The 22,822-nt window shown below is 42.7% G+C and overlaps 1 protein-coding gene across 21 annotated transcripts in view; it reads right to left on the bottom strand.

Moving 5' to 3' along the window:
- MADD (MAP kinase activating death domain) overlaps positions 1 to 22,822 on the bottom strand; it is a 115,781-nt gene that overhangs the window by 15,888 nt on the left and 77,071 nt on the right. For 15 of the 21 annotated variants that reach the window (XM_090033122.1, XM_090033107.1, XM_090033105.1 and 12 more), the window contains 12 exons: positions 20,515 to 20,615; positions 20,005 to 20,088; positions 18,703 to 18,861; positions 14,596 to 14,704; positions 13,971 to 14,033; positions 13,450 to 13,570; positions 10,193 to 10,298; positions 9,467 to 9,577; positions 7,686 to 7,793; positions 7,439 to 7,603; positions 6,040 to 6,112; positions 2,932 to 3,038 (listed from right to left, as the gene is read on the bottom strand). In XM_090033122.1, the coding sequence (XP_089889248.1) occupies positions 2,932 to 3,038; positions 6,040 to 6,112; positions 7,439 to 7,603; positions 7,686 to 7,793; positions 9,467 to 9,577; positions 10,193 to 10,298; positions 13,450 to 13,570; positions 13,971 to 14,033; positions 14,596 to 14,704; positions 18,703 to 18,861; positions 20,005 to 20,088; positions 20,515 to 20,615 (1,307 nt within the window). The remainder of the gene's footprint in view (positions 1 to 2,931; positions 3,039 to 6,039; positions 6,113 to 7,438; positions 7,604 to 7,685; positions 7,794 to 9,466; positions 9,578 to 10,192; positions 10,299 to 13,449; positions 13,571 to 13,970; positions 14,034 to 14,595; positions 14,705 to 18,702; positions 18,862 to 20,004; positions 20,089 to 20,514; positions 20,616 to 22,822) is intronic. The other 6 variants (XM_090033112.1, XM_090033117.1, XM_090033124.1 and 3 more) reach the window with 1 other exon arrangement.

Genomic DNA, 22,822 nt, shown 5'->3' with positions numbered 1-22,822 from the left:
CTGCTCTGGGCACAAAAGGCTGCTGGAGTCAAATAACCCCAGCAAGGTGCATGCCCAGTCTCCTTTTAAAGATCTCCAGGGTAGGTGCCTGCACCACCCCCTCTGGGAATCTATTCCATCCAGAGTCTGGTCACATGAAATGTGAAGAAGTTTTTCCTTATATCCATGTATGTATACTTATTTATGCATATTTTCCTGGATTATAGATGTTTCAGCATCCCATGTACCAACAATCCTATACTCAGTTTACTGGAATACCCAGAAGTTGCTCATAACTTATGTCTGACCTGAGGCATAAGCCCCATCTGCAGGAAGAGGCTTAGAACTTCTTTAGAGGGAGAAGCATCTCCTTGACCTGTTCTGTCCATCCACATGGTTCTAGACAGGGGACCTTCTCTATCAACAGTGGGCACATCAACATGTGCAAATAATGTAGGAGCAGTTTACTCTCAGGTAAACTACTCAAGAGTAAACTCTCCAGGGCACTTGACTACATGTGTAGGGATGCAAGAGCAGATTTGCTACTCCTAGCAGCAGGCTGCTCCTGCTCGCTGTAGCCCTGCAATAGGCCCCTGCAGCAGCCAGGGGGAGCTCTAAGCTTGCCCTGGGTGCTAGCCCAGGGGTCAGGAGACAGCTGTCTCCTGGCAGAGACTGGAACATTGCTCCCTGCTCCCAGAAGCAGCCTGCTGCCAGGGCAGGCTCCACCACTAGAGCCCAAACAGGGACAATGTCCCCTGCCCTGGCAGCAGGGAACTCCCAGCCCCCGTTTTGCAAGGGTCCAGGCGGGGAGATCCTTCTCTGCCAGCGCCAGTTCCATGGTCATGGGGCCAGCACTGGGAGATCCTCATCTCCCAGTGGCAGCTCCACAGTCGTCGGGGTGGGGCCAAGGATGGGAAATCCTTATCTCCCAGCTTGAGCCCCAGGGTCATGGACCCAGGCTGGAAAATCCTTATCTCCCAGTGCCAGCTCCATGGTCGCAAGGTCAGTGCTGAGAGCTCCTTCTCTCCCAGTGCCAGGTCTATGGTCATGGAGTTGGCACTAGTAGAGAAGAATCTCATGGGGCCATCCCTGCAACTGCAGAGCTGGTGCTAGAGAGAAGGATCTCCTAGCTCAGGCCCTGCAACCATGGAACTTAGGCTGGAAGATAAGGATTTTCCAGCCCCGGCCCCATGATCCCAGAGCTAGGCCTCCCAGGCAGGGGGACACTGTCCCCACCCGGGCTCTGGTGGCGAAGCCCGTCCTGGCAGCAGGGAGCAATCTCCTGCCCCCTGCTGCTCAGCAAACTGGGAGCACATTCCAGTGATTCTGACAGTACCAGAAGGAAGAAGGAAAAGCATATCCTCAAGGACAAACATCTATACCAAGAGGGGCTCTTTGGTCAATGCATAAGTTAGTGGCAAGACCCCTTTCAGTCTTGATGTCAGCACTGGTATCACCATTCCTTGGTTTTCTATAACCACTAGTGTTTTCCTATCACCCTTCAAACTTGAGGCTGTTAATGGCTTGCCGTTGGATTCAGGGTCATCCTCCCAGGACAGATGCAATATCTCTTGGTAACCTGCGCTTACCGATACATTGGTCCATCACAGAAGGGTTCAAGGTCTCTTTGCCAGGAGGTCAATGCAGAGGATGCACCACTGAAACTTTCCATGAGGAAAAGATGCCTGTTGTGCAGAAGCCCTCTCTATTGGTGCAGACTTGGCCACTTCCTTGAACCTTTCAATCTCCAGGGAGCTGGAGGCATACCTGATCAACAGGACATCTGTAGAGGGATAGCCTCCTTGGTTTCTATTTGGACATCACTTCCTTTTGCAGGGTCCTGAGTCACTTTTCATGGATTACTCCAAGGAGGCCTGTGAGACTCAAAACACTTAACTTCTGGGTTCAGGATGAGGAGGAGCAATAAAAAGAGCTCTTATTTTGGATGCATCCTTCACCATGACAGAAAAGATGTCACGCCCATAAGAAACAAACCGTTGCATGAAAAACAGGATTAAACTTGAGGGCTTAAAACTTGCCCTTTCCAATGCTCGTGTGACTTCAATCCTCTTGTACAGATTGGTCTTCCCCTGCAGTCCATTTTTATATTGGACATTCAAAATAAAGTAACGTGAGAATCGTAACCATACAAGTAAAGAATATTCCTTTCTTTACAAAAATTGATTAGAAGCTCAGACAGAACACCAAAGTGGGTCACACCCAGCCCAGGTTCCATCTGGCTACCAGGTGCAGTAAAATCTGAGAGAGTCACATTTATGCCCACACACACAAGTGCGTAGCAGCACCGTGCACAGGTGTAAGTTCACGTAACCAAAGATATTCTGAGCTTGTGTACATGAGGCACATGTGCACCTACAGCATGATCACCACTGACACATACTCAAAGAACAAAGCGTTTATGGATAAACATTAGAGGAAGATCTAGTTGAGGAAAAGGTAAAAAAACACTCCACAAAACTGACTGACAAAAGCTTTTCTCTTTCTCACACAAACACACGCACCCAATCTTCCTTAACACGTGATTCTACTGTCCAGCACAGCACACCTATAACAACATATGCAAAACAAACATGAACACAAAGCAAAAGAAAAACAAGGGCTAAAGGAGGCAAAAGAAATAACATCCAGAGAAAGAAAGAAAGTGACACACAATTCTGTCTGTTTCCTCTATGCCCACAGGGACTGCCATTTGGTGGGAAAAAAGGAATATGTATTTTATTCTTAATCTTCAAAAGGACAGCAAGAGCTATTCCCTTATTTTATTTCCATGCCTGGGTCCACAGGCTCTACCCCAATTTTTTAAATAAGAATTAAACACAATGCACAAAACTATTGTTTTGCTTGTGCAGGGAAGAGGAAACACAATCAAAGGAAACACATAGTGCAAAAAGCTTCATGCTCACATATTCTTGTTAAAGATTTCCTTCCTACCTGACTGTGCATAAATTTCAAGTTAATTCCTTCCAAGGTGACCTGGAGAAGCCCTCCTTCCCCAGTCTTCATATCCTGCACTGGAAACTCACCACCCAATTCAGGGCCTGCAATATGGTAAGAGAAGAAAAGGCAGAAAGGCATCAAACTAAACAGTGATTGGCACCAAGAGAAACATACAATACTTTCTACCAATCACCCAATGAAAGAAAAATACTACTTAACACACACAGCAAAAGTGTACTGTTACTTCTTTGACATGAACAATATGAGTACTTGATTACAGTCCATCAATGATAGACTTCTGAGCATACAAGTGCATTAAAAGAACTGCATCCTGGTATTTGTAAAACACTATTACAAGCAAGAGAAATTAACAGAACTCCTCACTACATGTATTTCTCATGGCCGCATAGTAAGAGGGCTTTTCTCAGGAAACAACTTTTTTTTTCCATGATAAAACACTGGGGAGAGAGAAGTGCAGGGTCATAATGTCCTACATAGCATTAGCCTTCAACGAAGCTGAGTTAAAATGGAGCAAATTTAAAATGGATTCTGAAGCCTTAACCCTTCTGCAAATTTGGATAAACATAACAGCATCACCTAATCCAAGCCAATCCATTTCTTGTCTTTCTTGAGACTGACACCTTTATATATGATGAGACTGCTTGCAAGCCTGTGACCCAGGGAGTTTGACTAGTGGCAGGTCTACTCCCTGATAGGGACACCCACATTAGATAAGTCAAAGGACAAATGATGGGCAAATAGCTGTCCCCCATTCTTCCAGATTTGGAGGTTGGGAATGAGGATCTGACAAACCCTCTCTATCAAAAATGAATACTCTTGCCAGAGGAACTGAGGGGAGATCTCACCAACCCCCACATAGTGTCACCACAGGGTGAAAATCAAATGCAAACACTTTTAAACACTTGTGAAGCAAAAAAAAAGTTTGTTTCCTTTCTTTCAAAAAGACCATCTAGGAAATTGTTTTTAACAATGGACTTTAAAATTGTTTCTGTCACTTCAATAACATCTCTAACGTGCTCAAAGCAGGATGTTAAATAACTCTGAAATGCATCTTCAATGCTACATTACTGTCCAAGTCTTAAAACAGTTTCCAAAGATATCTGACAAAGTCTAAAATGGAAAAAAACATGCTATAGTAGTTGATATCCTGCAAGTTAAAATCAGGCAGGTCCAACACTGGGGATAGAGAAAGTGGGTGCTCTCCTGAGCCCCACTGACAAGCTGAACTTCAGCTACTTAATATGCTAAAATGAGAAACAATTCATTCTCAATAATGCTGATGTACTGAATATGATAACAAACATTCTCCTGGGTACCTCACTTGTGGCTTCCACCAGTAGGATTAAGGTAAATGCATAGGCATGGCTGAATTAAGGAACAGACAAAAAAGAAACATGTCTGTAGCATGGCTCCCAGGGCCAGGTTCTGATTTCAGAATCTTATGTATCCATTTAATGAAGACAGCTGAAAAGAAAAGCTTAAAAATGTGAACAATGTAAAGGATGCAGTGATGCCACCTGACTTCAGACAGACTCCAGCAGAGGGAGGAACAACATCTATTAGAGCCAGACAGAAAACTTTGAAGCTCCACATTTATTAGTGAAGTGCTCTTGTTGGGATGGAGGCTTGGCTGCCCTGCTGGGCTACATGGCAAACTCAGGTGACACCAGGGGTCCAATCCTTCTCAGTGGCCTTTTGGGGGAAAAAGGAAGGGCACTTGCCAAACATCACTCACTCTGGGCACTAAAATAAAGTAGCATTCACCACAAGTCAATTGCAGATCTTCAGACAATTATCCGTCTGTTCTTACATGTTTTGATCAGAGTGAAATATATAACAATGTTGAAATCTAAGTCATCAATACCTGGGCTGCGCTTATGTTCCATTTAGACTGATGGAACAGTTTATAGCTCTCAGAGTTACTTTATACAGACTTGGGCAAATATTGTTGCATCATTTACATTCAGTTCCCATCTCAAAGCATTATGTTTTCTCTGCAAACATAACTGGAAACTTAACTCTATAAAAGAGAAAGCTGAAAAAGTCTAGAGAAGAAAACAACAGGCTCAAAAAAAGCACACACTGCTGTGAGTCCTGGATCTTTTTATAGCTCAGGGCACTAGTGATTTCACTAGGGGCAAATGAAAATAAAAGCAGGACCTAGTGTAGCTACTACCAGCACAAGAAGCCACTAGTGCACTGCTTGTAAAGAAGGCAGGATAGATAGTGTAGAAAAGTGTAGGATTTCATGCCCAGAAAGAAACACTGTACAGCAGAGACACAGCTATCAGGAGCCAACTTTTTATGAGAACTGAGATCATGCAGGGATAGTGATACCACTGAGTTCTCCTGAAAGCCACATCATTATCAGTTAACTAGCACCAGATTCTGAACCTAATTACAGCTGTGCAACCTCACCATTTCCAATCAGTTTGCAGGTGTAAAACTGCAGGAAGTAACTAGTACTGCAACAAGAACTTGGGACATCCTTTTCAGTAATGCAAGTATAACTGCTCAGTATTTACCTCTTGTTCTGGAATAAGAGAAGCTTTTTTGGTTAATATATATTCCAGTATACAATTTTTTTATGAAATGTTCTAATTGTTGGTGTTCTGCAAAGACCTGCAGGTTAATCACTGCTGATTCAATGGAACAATGGAATTCATTACTCCATCATGAACATAAAGAAGACAGGAATAGCCTATTAAACTACATCCTAGCTCTCCCTGGCAGACAGGTCCTGAAAGGAAGAGCATAGAAGCAGTGAAGCATGAGGAGAAAGGAAGGCTGAGCTTGGTGGTATTTGTTTGGAATTACTGTACAATTTTCCTGAGGAATAAGTTGCACAGAAGAGTGATGCTTGGACTTTACAAGTGTATAGTGTTCGCTTGGAGATGTGAGCAGTGCAGGCCAGGTAAAAATAAGAAATGTGACATCTATGCAATGAGAAAAGGAACAGCAGCAGCACTTAAAATTACTAAAAGGCAATGCATTCACACAAATTATTAATAAGGAGGTTGGCAGATCACAAATGATGCACCATGTCCCATCCACCCCTGCCAAAAGGCCACCAGCTTTTACCTGGTTTAATGCTTTGCTGTCTTGCTGCTGCTCGCTCCATACTGTCTTTTACACAGTAGTACAATTCTCGACACTGTAACACAAAAGAAGTTAGATAATGTGTTTTTGCACCTGACAACAGAGACAGCAGGACTCCATGGAAAGCATAGTCCCGCTGGTGCAGCACACTGTCTAGGGAAAGCTAAGCTATGGCATAGCTGCTACGTGGCATTTATGTTAAATTTGCAGACTGAGTTGGGAAGAAGTTCCATCACAGCTAGGTGGCATAGGCTGGTGCTGACCAGAAGACATTTACACAGAAGCAATCTAAGCAAATTTAGTGGATTTCTGAGAACAGACTGGGCCTCAAAGCCATCCCATTCTGCTCCCCTACTCTCCCTCCAGCAACCTCAATCCTTAAAAGAACTTGGTCATATGTATACAAAGTCTCCTCCCATGAGGTAGAAACACTTATTAATGCCACACCTGTCCACATTCCCCCTTTATTGCCTCTACCACTTCAAGGATACTTAACTGTACACTTATAACCAAATGACTATATAAGATTCCAGATATGTAAATGAGTTTCCTAAATCACTACACTGTCCTCTGCTCCCAGGTACCCCATGCCTTTCCTGTGTTCTGACCTTGTTTCATATAAATAATAAGGTTTAATTGTTCAATAAAATGTATGCATGTTATAAAGAAAATTAGCAATAAAGCTTCAACAGTTTGCATGTAGTTATGCAGCTTTGGCATTCTGTTATTCAGGCATGAGTTTTTTGGGGGTTTTTTCCTAGCAAGTTTCCCTTATTTATCTTGATCTAAAAATCAGCACAAGGCAAAGATAAGGGCTTTCAAATTAAAGGCAATATAGACAACATGGAATCTACAAGTCCAAACACACGGGGCCAACCCCCACCCCCCCAAAAAACATGACCTTTCCATAGGTTCTCTTTTATTTGCTCTCTCTTTCATGGCAGATCCAGTGTGGCAACAAACTCTTATTACCAGGTCACATCTCTATGGTTTGTACTGCTTAGCCATAATATATCGGAGTAAATATGTTCCTCAACTCTATTAGCTCATCCATGCTTTAATAAAGAGAAGACCTCCCCAGCTGAGCAGAACAGAACTAGCTATTAGATACTGTCTGTACTTCCAAGTACAAAAAGATTAAGTAAACACACACACGCACTTATAAAATACTGTCATCTCAGAACAGGCAGTAAATAGTACAGCACAACCAGTGTGAACCATTATTGCCAAAATCAGGCAACAGTGCTGCTAAATGGCCACTGCAGTTCAGTAATCATTACCAAAAGGAAATCCTAATACTGTGATTAAAAAACAAAGCATGTAACCCCATGCAATACCAAGGACTTATTCCTCTCTTCTTCCTCTCAGTAGCTGAACAAACCTTCTTGGTGTAGAATTTATTCAGTTGCGTCTCCTGGCCATTCCTCCTCCACAGGCACAGCACTTTTGTTTTGGGACAGTACGTCATGTTGATGAGTTTCTCATACCACCACCGTTCATACACGGTGCCAATGTTACTTCTCAGCACAATGCAATCATCACACACCTGTGGAATAAAGAGTCTTAGAAGGGAATCCTCAGACCACTTATAAGTAGTTAGCAATGCTACTGTTCACTCTTGTCCCTACCTCCATGAAGAAGATGTCTCCTGTTGTATCTGTCCCAGCATGCACTACAAATGTCTGCTTCTTGATGTGTCGACTACCGCTGGGTCGGACAGCAAGCTCTCGAACACTCTAAAGAAGACGGAAATGTGCAGTTAACAATCAACTTCTATCATTAATTTCCCCAATTTTATGAAATACCTAGTAGTTACATTTGCTGCATCTTTGCTATGGAACAAGATGTTCTCTCAACTCGAGCCTTATTTCAAACTACTGCTCTCAAATTAATCTAACATGAGTGGGAGCAGCCACATTGAAATAACACTTGAACTGTTGTGTGTACTGACACCATGCTCATTTGTGGGTGGAACTAAAATGTCTGTGGCACCAGAACAAGCTCAGTTGCCCTGTAAGGTCTTTCACAGTTAATTGAGGGAAGACCAGTTCATATTTTCTTGGCACGCAGCTGAACGTGGAAGACTAGCAGCACTTGAGCAGAACTAGCTAGCACCCAAACTGTAGAATGATTGTGCTATTGGTTAGTTAGTACAGCTAGTCAGCTTCAATCTGTACTCCCTAATGAGCCATAATCAAAGGTTTTATACAGTGAAAAGGCTCAAGTTAGGGACAGAGCAAGTTATACTTTGAATTAACTTTACAATGAAGACAAAATCTCCAAAGAGTCCCATACAGCTCACTGTCAGAAGTTCATCTTTATTTGATTTCATTCAAATAAAGAACCTAACACTAGCTAAACAAAACACACATATAGCACTGTCACACCTACAGGAGGTACAATATCAGCTAGTGGCTTCCAGCCGCTTGTCTGCACAGTGCTTCCTTGTGATCCACAAGGTAAGGCAGCTAAGTGATGCTGCTATTTCTACATCCCCCGACCCCCATATGCAGCTCTACCCCAAATTTCTGAAAACATAAGCTTGGACTGCCATGACAGCTTTTGATTTTAGAGGAGGAGCTACCTTCCTCAAGTGTCCCAATACAAGAAGTGCCAAAAACACGAGTGAATAATAGTCAAAGAACTGTCACCATCAAGAAACCAACAGGACCCAGTGACTGGCCTGATATATCTATAGTCACTTTCGAACAAGACCCACTGTTGAAAGGGCATTAGTGGTGGTGGCTTAGGGACAACACTAATGGATGCAGAAATGGTAAAGGGAAACGGCAGGTCAGAAACAACCTGCTCCATTCATCTCAAACCAGGGTCTACCGCAATTTTGCAATTGGGGCCTACTGCAACTGCCTGTGGCAATTCTGCAGTAAACAAACCTGACATTTTTCTAGCAGGGCATGATATTCAGCAATCCTCTCCCACTCCAACAATTGCATTCATCATTTTGCAATATCCAGGTATTTTTCTTTTTGTCTCCCTACCCTCCCAAAACCGTTTTGCTCTTGTTCTTCAAGCTTTCCTCAGAAGACAAAGTTAATTGGTTTACAATGCCTGTTACCTGCCGAGGACTGCCTGTACATGATTTCACACTACTCTTCTATTTGAATCATCATAGGATTTCACTGGTACTGGGGTAACATAGTAGCACAGCACAGTCAACAGACTTTCAAAAAGGCCATTATACTAGTGGTACAGGATGCTTTGTAATTACTTCCTTGTCCTATAAAATGTATCTTCTCAAAAAGATAAAAGGGCATGTTGATTGGCAATATTCCAGTCAAGTAAACACAGGGACTCAACCCCTCTAGAGGCCATGGAATAAACTTCCCCTGTTGTCTGCCCTCCCAAAATAGGCTAGAGATTAGATGTCCTCCAGTTTTTCTTTACTCACAAGGTTGGTTAGCTTGTCTAGCACCTCATTTACTTGCTGACTATGCACCAATCCAATATGCGATTTTCCCATCAAACGGCGAACCTTCTTCCTAATGTCATTCTTGTTCACCTAGAAGGTAAATGCAGAACAAAGTTATTTCCCAATCACAAGCAAACAATAATCTAATTATCTTGGCTACAGTGCAGGAGAGGATAAAAAATAATTTCCTTAATCACCATCTGCTTTGCTTTCAGCCAAGTGAATCTTCAGGCAAAAGATGAGTAAAAAGCTGTTGAAATGGATACAGTCTCTTCCAGAACTCAAGGAGACACAGGCAAGTAATACAAGTAAAAAGAAACCACAGGACTGGGTGGCAGAAGAGAGATGCATGTTTTTTCACATTTTTGAGTAAATAATATCACTAAAAAGACAGCACTGCTACTCAACCGCATTTAGTATAGAAATATTTTGTTGGAAATGGCCTGAAGGATGTTCTGTGAAAACCACATGCTGTACTGCTATTTCCAAAAGTAACATGCATCACGAATCCATAAATACCAAAGATACACCTGCACGGTTATACAGCATTTAAGGCCCTCTGATTGTCATTAACTGCCAAAACGTACATAAGTAACCAAATTCCTGCAGGCTGAGATGAAATTGCATAAGCCCCACCTTTAGATAAGTGGGCAAATAAAAATTTGCTGCTAATCTGGAAAAAGATCCCAGCAAATGGTGCTTCACCTTCATCATAAGCATGTAGCAAATCATATTGTGTAGTAGTGTAGCCAGTAAACGGTCTTCATCATCCTCTAAACGCTTTCTGTCATGTTCTCCCAAAGAAAGATACCTATACAAGAAGCAGATGTGAAACAGTTATAGTTGCCTTTCCTCTGATTCATTTTAACAGTGTAAAGGAACAACGTACTGTTCACAGTAGACAGAAGGAAAGAAATCAAGACATTACAGGAAATAGGCATTTCCTAGTAAGAATTGTTACTGGGCAAGGTGCTCCAGTCACTAACTGAGAGTAATAATCCATTCGTCTGCTAGGCCCAATAGGTACGTACCCTTCATAGTCCACAAAGGATCATCCGTTTCCTCTCTTCCCCAGCTGGAGACTTGCAAAATCTGCAACCGCTTGAAGCCATCACAGGGCTGCCTTTATGCAGCAGCCTCTCTCTATACAATAGCAACCCTGCGCCTTCCAAAATTTATTTCCCTTGATCTATAGCAGAATCAAGCCTATGCAGGAAGAAGTGGTGGCTCTGAGCCTGGGGCTCTCTTCACTCTTGCACAGTTAGGGCATTCAGCCGAGGGCGAGGAATGATCCCCAAGTCCTGGGCTGGTAACACACTTTACATTAAAACAACCACTAGTTAAAAAAAAAAAAAAAAAAAAGAAATAATCCTGAGGAGAGACAGGAACACATATGGCTCCTCCATCTTAACCAAGTGCTGTAAACACTAAGCTACAATGTCCTGCTTCTTACTTCTTCCTCTTTCTGGTCCCATGGGACTTGGCTTACCAGCCAGCAAAGAATGCAAGTTCACCAGGAGGGAGCTCCTGCTAAACTATTCTATGGCTCAGTGAATAAGACACTCTCCTGAGACCAGGTCATAAAAGGAAGGCATCTAGTAAACTGCAATATCTACAGGATTAAGTGTCTACTAAACAGGGATTTTTGGACTGCAGTTTGGGACTTTCATACCTGAATTCTCCCTAGGGTTTGTTTTAGTGACCAAAGCCTTTTTTTGGATCTGGCACTAAGAAGCCTAAGTCTGACTTCCAAAACGTACTTAGGCCTCTTAGTTAGGGACAGATATTTAAAAAGCTTGAGCCTGAATTGATTCAATCTTTGCAGGATCGTCTGCCCTGGCTAGGCTGAATCGGTTTGTAATCAAACAGACATTCTCTCTGGACTGAGGAAATTCAGGCACATGCTCAAGCTAGAAGTTGCAGCTTAGGCTAGAAGTCAGAGGGAGCTAGAGCAGCTCTCCCTTCCCTTGAACAGGGCTGAGCTGAGTGGCGAGGCATGGCCAGGCCCTGGCAGGATGTTCTGATTAGGGAGGTCTGCCTGCACCATCCCAGGCTTTTCCCCCCCCACTCACTGCTCAAGAGGTGGGAGTGCTGCCAGCTTCCATTCCCCTGCTAGCTCTCTGAGGCCGGTGTGGGGGGGGGGTGGAGGGCAGGGTGTGCAGTGCATCTGAAAAGCTCTGTATCATCAACGATCTCCCTCCCTGCTTCTTTATACTGTCTGTAGCAAACTGATAGGGGGCTGATAACAGTGTTTATCACCTGATCAGCAAAACAACAGTCTCTCTCCATTACTTCAAACTCTTCTTAAACAGCTTACCTGTTGATTAGCTTCAAACAGCCCTAAGTAGTCACTGTTCTGCCTGCCTGTCCCAGTGAAACTGGAAACACACACATATCTGCATTAGCTAGCATACCACATGCCTAGGGTCCATGAGGCTGGGGTCTGTGCTGTGGGAGATAGGAGGGAGGGAGGGGATGGGGATTTCCTGCTTGAACAGCAAGCAGCGAGGGGGGCGGGTAGGGCAGGGGGAAGCCAGCCAGACCTTGCTGTGCCTAAGTCTCTGCCGGAGTGCCAGCCAGGGAGCAGAGGGGAGGGGTCAGCTCTGCTGTGGAACAGAAAGCCTGCCCAGCCCGGAGCATGCCAGAATGCTGGAGGTGTCTGGTTCATCTTAAACCAACAAGGGATCTGGGGAAGACAATCCATAAGCCAGTTTGAGCCAAGTCAGTCAAGTCTGATACTACATTCAACCAGGTTTCTCTCAAACCGGTTTCAGCCATTTCCAAACCAGTTTGTGTGCACTGAACATCTGTTCTGTTACAAATTTAAACCAGTTTCTGATCACTTAAAACTGGTTTATGTGTAATGTCTGTCCCTAGCCCTTAAGTCTCACTGATTTGCAATGAAGCTTACATACTTAAGAGCCCCCACTACTTTTGAAAATTCAACTCAGGAGTGTAATGCATGAGGAACTTAAAAAAAATTCTACCATGGATCAGTATTAAATCAGAAATAGCTTAATCTGAGAGGAAATGAAGTGGGAAAGACATCCCTGGCTTGGGCAGTCTTCCCCATGCTGTATGTTGATACAGGGATGCCTTCTAGCCCCGACTCAGAAAAATAATTCTAAAGAGTGGTTTCCTTCCAGGTCTTAGTTGAAATACTCCCAATGGTTTTTTGTGTTAGTTTTTATACCATCTGCACATTACTTAGCACTTTCTGGATGCTCAAAAATGATAGCCAAGGCTATCTTGTACTCTAGCCTATCAGCAGCTCTTCCCAGCACCTTTACTTCATTATTGACATAGTAGATTTCATGCAAAGGTCCTGCCATATTAACTCACATACAAAGCATGCACCTTATTTTTGGAAAGCAGAATCTATAAAAATACACTTGTGGCTCTGCAAGTCATCTTTCATGACATCACCGTAGTGCTACATATCCCCCATATCCTTATTATCCTTCTTGTTTGAGAGTGACTGTGAAAAAATTAACATTGGACTGAACACCCACCTGCCCCCCCTCCCCTGCTCTTCCTAGAAGGGAGACAGAAGTTGACAACCATCTTGTAGCAGAGTGTCCTTATCTTTCTATGCCTTCATGCAGAGAAGTTCTGGTGAAGAAAATGAGTTTCCCTACTTCAGACATGCACCCCAATTCTGGAAGACTGTTCCTTTTAGAAAAGAAGTGCATGTAGTTTGCAAGTAAATATGGTATTCTGATTGCACATTTCTACCCATTTCTTATTTCCCCACAATCATTACACCATCCTTAACTTTAAAGAAACTTTTGTCCTGGTCTTAGATACATGAAGAGGCATATGTCCAAGAGAAAATACTGAGGTCCGTGCAAGAGAAATAATTCAAGAACAAAACAAAACCAAAACAAAATCCTAAGACTGCTCTATCCTCTTGTGAAACAAGGATTGAAATAAACATGGTCTAAGAACTCATGCTAGTTTACCTGTCAATCATTTCCTGAGGTCCCTGGTCCATTCCCATTCCTTCTCTCTCTAGCATCACAGCATCCAGAAAAGCATCTTCCCAGAACTGCATCTGGTCCCACAGAGTTGAGCGCTCTTTACCTGGACAATATCAAGTTGAAGAATTCTAAGCTTGCACTGTAAGCAGACACTACAGGATCAGCTCCTTTCTCCCCAGTCTGAAGATGACCCAGGCCAACACACACATGAAAATAATCTCACAGCAGAAAATTACTAACAAGATCACAAGAGGGAGAAAAAGAGGGAGAGGGAAAGGAAGAACACTCTCCTACCCTACTTCATGACACATTCACTGCATCTTCCCCAAACCTCAGATTAAGACCTGCCCCAAAAACGTCCACTGAGTGTATGTCTTCCTCCTATCATTAAGTGCCCAAAAGGGGATCATGCATCACACACAGAAAAGAACAGATGATGCACACAGCCTATTAAGCAGCAATACTGCAGCAGACACAGAGAGGCACCAAGAAGAAATTTTTACTCAGAGAGAAGGTTTCCATTGCAGCATCCTCTAATTGATCCCAGACAGATCCTTTATCCCTTCCTGCACAATTCCAAGCAGGCAGGAACATGGCAGCAAAGAGAGAGGAAGAACAAAAAATAGGTGAAGAGAAAGAGCTGTTGTTTAATGTGAATTTACTATTAATCAAGTCAAAGACAGACATGTTTGTTATCCCAGGACACATTCAGCAAAAAAAAATGGGTCTTCAAGTCTAGTCGCTGTCCATTCAGTGTTTCAGGCAAAACTATCTGCAGGAAACATCAATACATTTTAGCTCTCAGCTATTATCCATCTAAGCAATTTCGCTTCTCAGGACCGCAGCATCAATTCAGATTCAGGGCCAACATGGGACTTGGATACAATTTATTTTATGCAAACTATAATCTCTCACTAATCCTCCCTTACTCATTTTTCTTTGGACAATCCTCCACTTCTTCTTGAACCACCCAAGTTGCCCTCCAGTCTGAATTCTGAATTCTCCAGTCTGGAAAGCAATGCTCCCTGAAGAATAAAATCTATGGGAACCATGTATTAGAATGAACAAGCCCAAGCCTGTGCAACTCCTCCAAATATCAGTTTCACAGCTCCCAGAATATTAACTTACCCAGAAGCCCTTCATAGAGATAAACCCGCTGGCTTGCACCCTCTGGAGCTCTGCCTGGCATGCTGCCCCTTTTGTCCTTCAGATTCGGCTTTAAACTCTGAGATTTACCCTGAAGAATTGGAAGAGAGAGACAATTTAACAGTCAGGCACAACTGCCCCTTATAGTATAATCCATCACAAAACATTTTGGACTTGTAAACCTTCTTTCAGACGGACTCTTTCCTATTACAATGCTCTTACCTCTTTGGGATTCATTGGCAATGCAAAGACACTCCAAATTCAGTCTTACAACCTACTTTTGTATCGCTACTGAATCATGCAGACATAACAAGGGGCCTACCTAAATCATGGCCAAAGTTCACGATGTGGAAGGCACCTTTAAATCTCATGCTTTTTGCTGCACAATCCCTCCCCGCTGCTGAGTGGCCAAGAGGAAATTAATGCCACGGTTTTTGCCTTTGCCAGTCAGTGGTGGGAGCAGGGGGCATGCAGGGAAAAGAGCAAGATTAAAGGCACTGCTGCACCGTGAACTTCCATTGCAATTTAGGTAGGTCCTAAACAGTTCTTTGCACACTCCAAAGTAGCAGCTCCTTTTCCCCTTTTAAAGCAACTTAAAAATGTATGTTTATCCCACGTTGTCCCAAATGAAACAAGCATCAGTAAAGGCTTTCACGTCAACATAAACAATATTGTATGAAGGAAGAAAAAGAGGTTTGCCAGTGCTAGGAGAAGGAGAAGCAAGAAGGGAAGTATAGAATGACCAGCTTAATAAGAAGCTAGTGCAAATCCATGAAGCATTTTAAAACACAAATAAGTTCCATGAAACCAAATAAATAAGCACTGACAGTCACCTGAGCATGACTATGCTATAGCCAAAATGCTCCGCAGATGTAAAAAGACACTCAGCGGCTTCATGCACACAAAGTCTGTACAACTGGGACTCAGAGAGATAATAACAGAGAGAGTCAAGACAAAAAGAGATAATATGTGGGCAAGGACTGATAAGATATGTATTAATACAATAATATATGTGGACAATAAGGAGATGTACAGGCCCAAAATGTACAAAAAGGTGAAAATAATCAAGAATAATGCCAAGATTAGAGACACACAAGGCAGATGACAGCTGACAGAGAAAGAGTTGAGAATGATCTGCTAGTTGGCAGAAGCACTTCTATGAACATTTAGCTAAAGCAAGTGGAGATGAAGACTCAAATTTATTTGTTCAAGACCAGTAGAGCACTATTAGGAAATCTTTCCTCATGCTCATCCATAATACTGCAAAATTTAATAAAACAAAATCTTGAAATAATACCCAATAAAAATTGTTCCCTAAAATGCCTGTAAATCAATTTAAAAAAATATTTTTTCATAGATTTTTCAATGTATTTTGTGTATTGGATAGGATTTTACAGAGTCAGTTTCTCTTGTTACTTCTCTACAACCAACCAGGAAAAAAAAAAAAAAGGATTTATCACATACACATCTGGCAAGATACAGTCTCTGCAAAGAGTAGGGGTGCATGGATAAAGACTTTTGAGGCTGATACCAATACCCAATTTTTAAGGAGGCATATCAGTCCATACCAATCTGATTTCCAATACAGCATGGAGAGCTGCCTCCAGCTGTTTTAAGTCCGTTGTGGTGGAAGGGGAGGGGGCAGGGGCATGGGCAGGTGCTGCCCAGCTGGGACAGGTCGGGTGCAGGACAGAGGCACGGCTCATGGTGGGGAGCAGGTGCAGCTTCCACTGCTGTCTCACCCCAGGAGGGAAGGGGGGGTGTAGCCCCCCAATTTGCATGAGGAGAGCAGGTGGGCTGCAGCTGAGAGCTGGAGTTAGGCTCTTTTTGCTGAGGGCTGGGCTAGAGCAGGGGGCTATGGAGGGGGCTGCAGCCACCCCAAATTCTGCCATAGTTCCGTCCCAATGCCGCCACCGTGCTCCCGGCACAGCCCCGGCTCTTAATGGCTGAACTGCTGCCTCCCCCCATGCACTGGGAAGAGCAGGGGTTGTGCTGGATGCATGGTGGCACTGCAAGGGAGCCGCATCCCCCCTCCCCCCACAAACGATCCATGCCTCTGTCGTGCATGGGGGTTGAGTCAGGAAGAACTGGGGCTGCACCAGGCGCGTGGCAGCAGCGCAGAGCTACAGTGAAATTTGGGGTGGCTGCAGCCCCCTCCATAGCCCAGCTCCAGCAAGAAGAACTCAGTTACAGCCAACAGCTGCAGCCTGCCCACTCGCCCCACACAGATTCAGGGGGGCACATGCCCTTCCCCCCACCCACCTGGGGTGTAAGCAGTGGCAGTAGCCGCACCTCTGTCCCACGCCCCACCACACCCCAGCTGGGCAGTGCCTACCCCTGCCCCCTCCCTCACTGCAGGAGGGAGTGATCTGCAACCCCCATGCCCCTTCCCCCAAAACCAGACTCACCAGCTGGAGGCAGCTCTCCATGCTTCCAGGCTTAAAAAGTGACTATTATCTGAATACAAACAATATTTACCCTGTTAGCTAGGTCTGACTGTAGGATACACATAATACTTGATGCCCTCTTATCTCTACAGAAATTATATAGTAATTTTCACACACTGTTTGAGAAATAGCTGAATATTATCACCATTTTACATACTGGGAAAACAGAAGGGATCAGCCTGTCCCAAAAATCACAGAACAAGGAAATTTACAGAAACAGAATTAGAATCCAAGTGTCCTGAGGTCAGGTCCATTAGATTGTGCCTTCTTTACATATTTATCTTGGAAAATCTCCCAAGTCCATTTTTCCTGTCTTTTATTTTTAATAGTGTTGAAGCACCCAGATTTGAGATGTGCTGTCTGCCTGAGTAGTCCCAGAAAGAGCACAGTCAGATTATACCATAAAATAGCCTGGTTGTCCACCACCAATTATAGATCTTTCTAACAGGACTATTTTCCAAACGTTTCCTTCTTCCTGACTGGTTTTGGCTTATGTTTCCTTACTTGCCTTAAGATGCATTTGTTGAAGATGATCATCCTATCACTTATCTATGTTATTAACTCCCCTTGGTCTCCTTATATTAAGTTTCTACCCCCACAGCTGTTCTCTATGTCTACCTATTTAACACTATCAGCAAAATTTCATTAAGGTGTTTTGTCCCAAGTTGCTTTCCACTTGGTTAATAAAGACATTGAGTCAAAATGAATCTAAAATCGGACCCCTTTGGTACCTAGTAAGACACTTGTACCCCACTAACAATATTGTCAGTTATGACTCTGAACTTTTAAAACAAAAACCACATTATAATATGAACAAATCTGATGATTACATATAATTCCTAATAAATAATTCTAGAATTTTTGCACTGTAATGACGGACTGTAAGAAAGAGGGACCAGAGATCCCATTGGAACAAGCAACAAAGGAAAAAATGTTCAAAATTGGAGAGAGGACTAATTGAACTAGAGAGAAGAATTTTAGTCAATTGATATAGATCATGTTAATATCTGCACCAAGAAAAAGACCTGTTTACATTACTGGATGCAGTTATTCCCAAAGTGCATATATTTGAATAACCAAAAAATATTGTGATTGTTCATTTCAATTTCAATACAGTGTTCAGATCTGCCCACTGGAAAAGGGTATTTAAATAAAAAACATAGTGATGCCTCAGTTATTACTGGAACAATGTTTTTAAAAGCAATGGAACAGCTGCTAAACACAGAGATAGGTCACCATATGGCCACATTCAGCAGCTGCTTCAACAATAAGGTATCAAGTCCTTTTTGCTATGTAATGCCACTTACTCCCATCAGGGACAATATACATACAAAGGGGAGATTATATGTTAGCTTGGTTGAGAGTCATACTGCCAGCGGGGAAAAGATCATTAATGCTCATTATATGAAAGCGAGAGGAGTGGCTACACGCATGTTGCACAACATGCAGTTCCTTGAGATGTTCAGCGAACTGCATAAAACTTGTACCTGCAGTATCAACTGCTACACAATTCTTAGTCCCGATTAACCCTGTGATATGAAACAGAATCCCTAATACCACCTTTCTGGCCACATGCCTGCATACACACACACACCAACTCATTTATAGGATCTCTCTAGAAGACAATCCAGCACATCCTTACAAAGATGGAGCTAGTAGCAGAATTTGTCTCAATTTCACTGTCTGACACTGTTCCCCGTGATCCTGTTAGGTTTCCACCGTTTTCCCCACCGAGACCATCGCCAGTATTGCTGCTCAAGTCACTGTCTGCTCCTAATGTCTCTCCAGAACTGTTACTAACCTGCAGAGAAAAAAAAAAGAATTTAGACTGGCTTTCCCTGATTTCCATTAGCAAGAGATGTTGTAGAAAGAAAAAGGTGTCAAGAACATCACCCTAAACCTGGTTGTCTCCAAGGTCCCATCATCTTCCCAACAGCAGCACAGCGCAAGGCCATATCTGTTCTGTCTTACCGCGACATAAACCCTCCCATGACATCCGACATGACAGAAAGAGGTAATGTCAACAAGTAAAATAAATTTAAAAACCTTTTGGTCAACAAAATCTTAAGTGTATGCTATCCCTGTCCCGAAAGACCTCACTGCCTTGCAGATCAGGAACCAGGCCAAGAGAGTTAGGGATGTAGACTCTAAACATCTCACCTCAAAGCTTTTCAGAAAAAGGAAGTTAGAAAGTTCTCTCCAGTGTGGGGGCCAGGCTATAAGTGTCAGACAGATGTAGTTAAGGAAAGGCTCAATCCCTTTCACCAAGTACATTCCTTGCCATTTTTATCTTAAGGAAAAAGAAATCTATCCATATTTTGGCCCTCATTTAAAATTACCAGCAAATGTATACATATATAAACAGCTGCAGGTGTACCACAGAAAATATAGCTCTAGAATGAAACTTTAGATAAAGTTTTCATAACATGTCCCACAAATGGAATATAGATACTTATCAACACACAACAATAAAGAGCAATACATATGGACCTAACACCCACCCAGAGAAAGAGCATGCCTGCCCACCTACCTCCTACCCTTCCCCTGTAAAGCTCAGAAGGCAGGCTTTATAGACAAATGTATCCTGGCAATGCAGCTACACCATATAGAATGTACACATAACAAAGGGCACTTGTACCTCAAGTAATTGAGTCTGCCCTGACATGTTCTAGTTAAAACGCATCAAAGGAAGTGTCCAGCACATATACAGGCACCCTAGGATATGTGTGAGAGAGAGAGTGTGTGCGCACACGCATGCATATATACTTGAGGTGTATGCCCTTTATGTGTGCATTCTATATGTTGTAGCCATTTTGCCAGGGACATAGGAAACACTGCAGGCATTTTAATTAGAATGGCTCCTGAGAGTCACTCTAATTAAAGTGCACCCCCACCCCAAAGCACATGTACAAATGCCCCTAGATTCCCCTTAGGCCTCTCTTACCACTGTGCTAACTTCAGAATCCTGGCTCGTACTTCGTACCATCACAGCAGGACCAGCACTGGCAACAGAGTCCAAATCACTCTTCTGCAAACAAATACAAGAGAGACGGGAGATGAAAAAAATTTCCAACTGAGATATTTCCCTTTCTATATATATATCCCAGTCTATAACTGACAATACATTACTGCTTTTTTGGGGGTGCTCCTTCAGGGAAACTTAAAACCACAAGCTTCATTTTGTCTTTGTGGCTGCATAGAGCCAGTCACAAGGGCACACTGTCCCCAATGTGTCAGAAAGGACAGGATCTTCCCAAATTAAGTCCACAGAGCCATATGATGAAGGAGGTGGGGAACAAAGAATGATCCTTCTAGCAATGAACAAAAGTGTTCTCTCACCAAAAGAGAGTCTTTGAGGCATTCTCCAAATTTCCAGAAAGCCCCCAGAAGTAAAGAATATCTCAAGTTGTTGTTTACCTCGTCGTATGAGTAGCGAAAGCATAGAGGCACTGACCTGAGAGCCTGATGTCAGACTGAGGCCACTGTCAGCACTGATTTGGGATTTTTTCTCATCTGTCTCTCCCAAGTCAAATAAGTGTTTTGCGCCTTCAGGCCCTGGGCAGAAGGATAAGGTAATTTGTTACTGTACTGGAGGAGGTGGGAGTGGAAATCAATGTGATAGAAGGCAGGTGCTAAACTGTGAGCAGAATCAGTACCAAGAGAAAGAAGACTTCTTGTTCTCATGTTCCCTGGTACTGTCAACAAGCTCAGTAGGTCACATCTGCCATCCTTCCAAAACTACTTTGGATCTCATAATATGTCAAGGGAGCAGCCCAACAATCTAATTATTAAGAGTTAAGAGCACCTCTCAGTGAGAGCTCAGTTATCAATTCACAAAAAGATAAAAAGAGGACAGACAGGTGTCAAAGAGATTCCAGTTACAAGGCATGCAGAACAGTCACCACTCAACTCTGGGAAGCCACTTCCTTTGTTCTTGGTAAAATAAAGAGCATCTAATTCTTATTAATAAAGTTGGTGTTTGTTTTTGCACAGCTAATTGCTTAACTTGGGTTAAATGTGCTAAGCTGCCCACAACATTATCCAGGCAGTTTTTTTGTAAAAGCAACACACAGTATGAACAGGCAAACAGAGTGGTAATTAGTGCCATGCAAGTAAAAGTTGCAAGAAAGATGCTGGGGGGGGGGGGCGGGGAGAGGGAGGGGAAACAGTATTGTGCATCACTTCAATGTACACACCAGTTACATAGTTTATGGCTCTCCAGAGTTTGCAATCACAAGTTAGTAGTGAGGGCAGGATTCAGCAGGTCTCAAATCATGCATTCACTAACCCAAGTTCACCCAAAAACAAAAAGGGAAGAAAAAATGAGATCAAGCCTTATGTTAAGGTCCCCATGCAGTACTGTAGTCATGTTATCTACCCTCCTCTGATGGGATGATAAAAGGAATGAGAATGAACAAGAGAGAAAGAGAGAGAGAGAACCGAAGAAAGGATTTGGAAAGCATTTCGCAATGGAAGTAGGGAGAAGGAGAATATGCTAGAGACTGTACGAAGGGTGGGGGGTCACCACTAAGCTCAGAAGGGAGAAGAGACTGAACACGACACTTCTGCCATATCCATATCTGCCAACTGTTTGGTAACAGAGACACATGACCAGCAGCTGGAGGATTTGTATACTACACCCATTATCTGTACAGATACAATGTCCAATAACTCTATACAAACAATACAGCAATACCTTATACACCACTAAAGATATTAAACTAGGAATTGACATGTTTATATGATTCATAATATCTACTACTAAATGGTACCAGCATTAGTGTAACAGAATAGAAGAGATGCATATAAAAGGCTTGTTGGCATGAATTTAGGATGGCATACCACAGGGGAGTAGCAAAGCCATGAATGAGCTGTGCAAGTCGTCCCAAAGGCTGTATATACCTGAATGTTCTAGTTTCCTATCCTATCAAACATACTCTGTGCATCATATATTTTACAGAGAAAATATTTCAGAAATATTGTTATGTAGGAGTTGAAAAAAACAAAACAAAAGTACAATTTTTTACTTTTTGTAAACTGTCTGTATATAATGCCACAAGTCTTAGTTACTACAACTCAAATCATCCAGAACTCACAAAAAGGAAAATATAACCAATTTCCAAACCACATTTCCTAAAATTGGCTTTCTAAACATAATTTGGGACCATCTAGGGGCTAGGGGAAAGGGTACATGAAAGAAATCTATTTTCAGTGCTTCAAAAGGCACTATTTCTTGCTCTGACTACTAATGAGATGTACCCCTAACACAATAATACATATCTTTAGTCATGGGGTCTTTTTTTGAAGGGAAAAAATTAGAAAGAAAACTTTTTTGGCAAATTTGTTTCTAACTTGTACTAAATGAGTCTGTTCACAGACAGACATATTAAAAATATTCCTGAGGGTAATGTATGGGGACAGGATGGGTGATGGAGTGAAAAGGTGCATGTTAAAAGCAATTTATCAAACTGTGATCACCACCACACGTATGCATTTTTTTTTTAAATTTTATATAGACATTTCTATGTACATCTCTGTGTGCACAGGAAGGTGCGTCATTAAAACTGATCAGAATGTGATCAATCCTCACCCACGTCTTTGGCTGTTAGTTCTTTCCCCTACCTTCTGTCAGTGTGTCCATTTGTTCTGTCCTTGTTTTTAAGCATGTATGCTCTGCAAGGCAGGAACTGTGCCGTCTCTTATGTTTGGACAGCATCTAGCACACTGTGGGTACTATTTGAAATCAGTCACACACAGATATA

This window comes from Crocodylus siamensis, chromosome 2 (assembly GCF_052110815.1).
Source record: "Crocodylus siamensis isolate JL-2025a chromosome 2, ASM5211081v1, whole genome shotgun sequence".
Taxonomy (NCBI): domain Eukaryota; kingdom Metazoa; phylum Chordata; order Crocodylia; family Crocodylidae; genus Crocodylus; species Crocodylus siamensis.
This window is presented reverse-complemented; position numbering and strand designations above follow the sequence as displayed.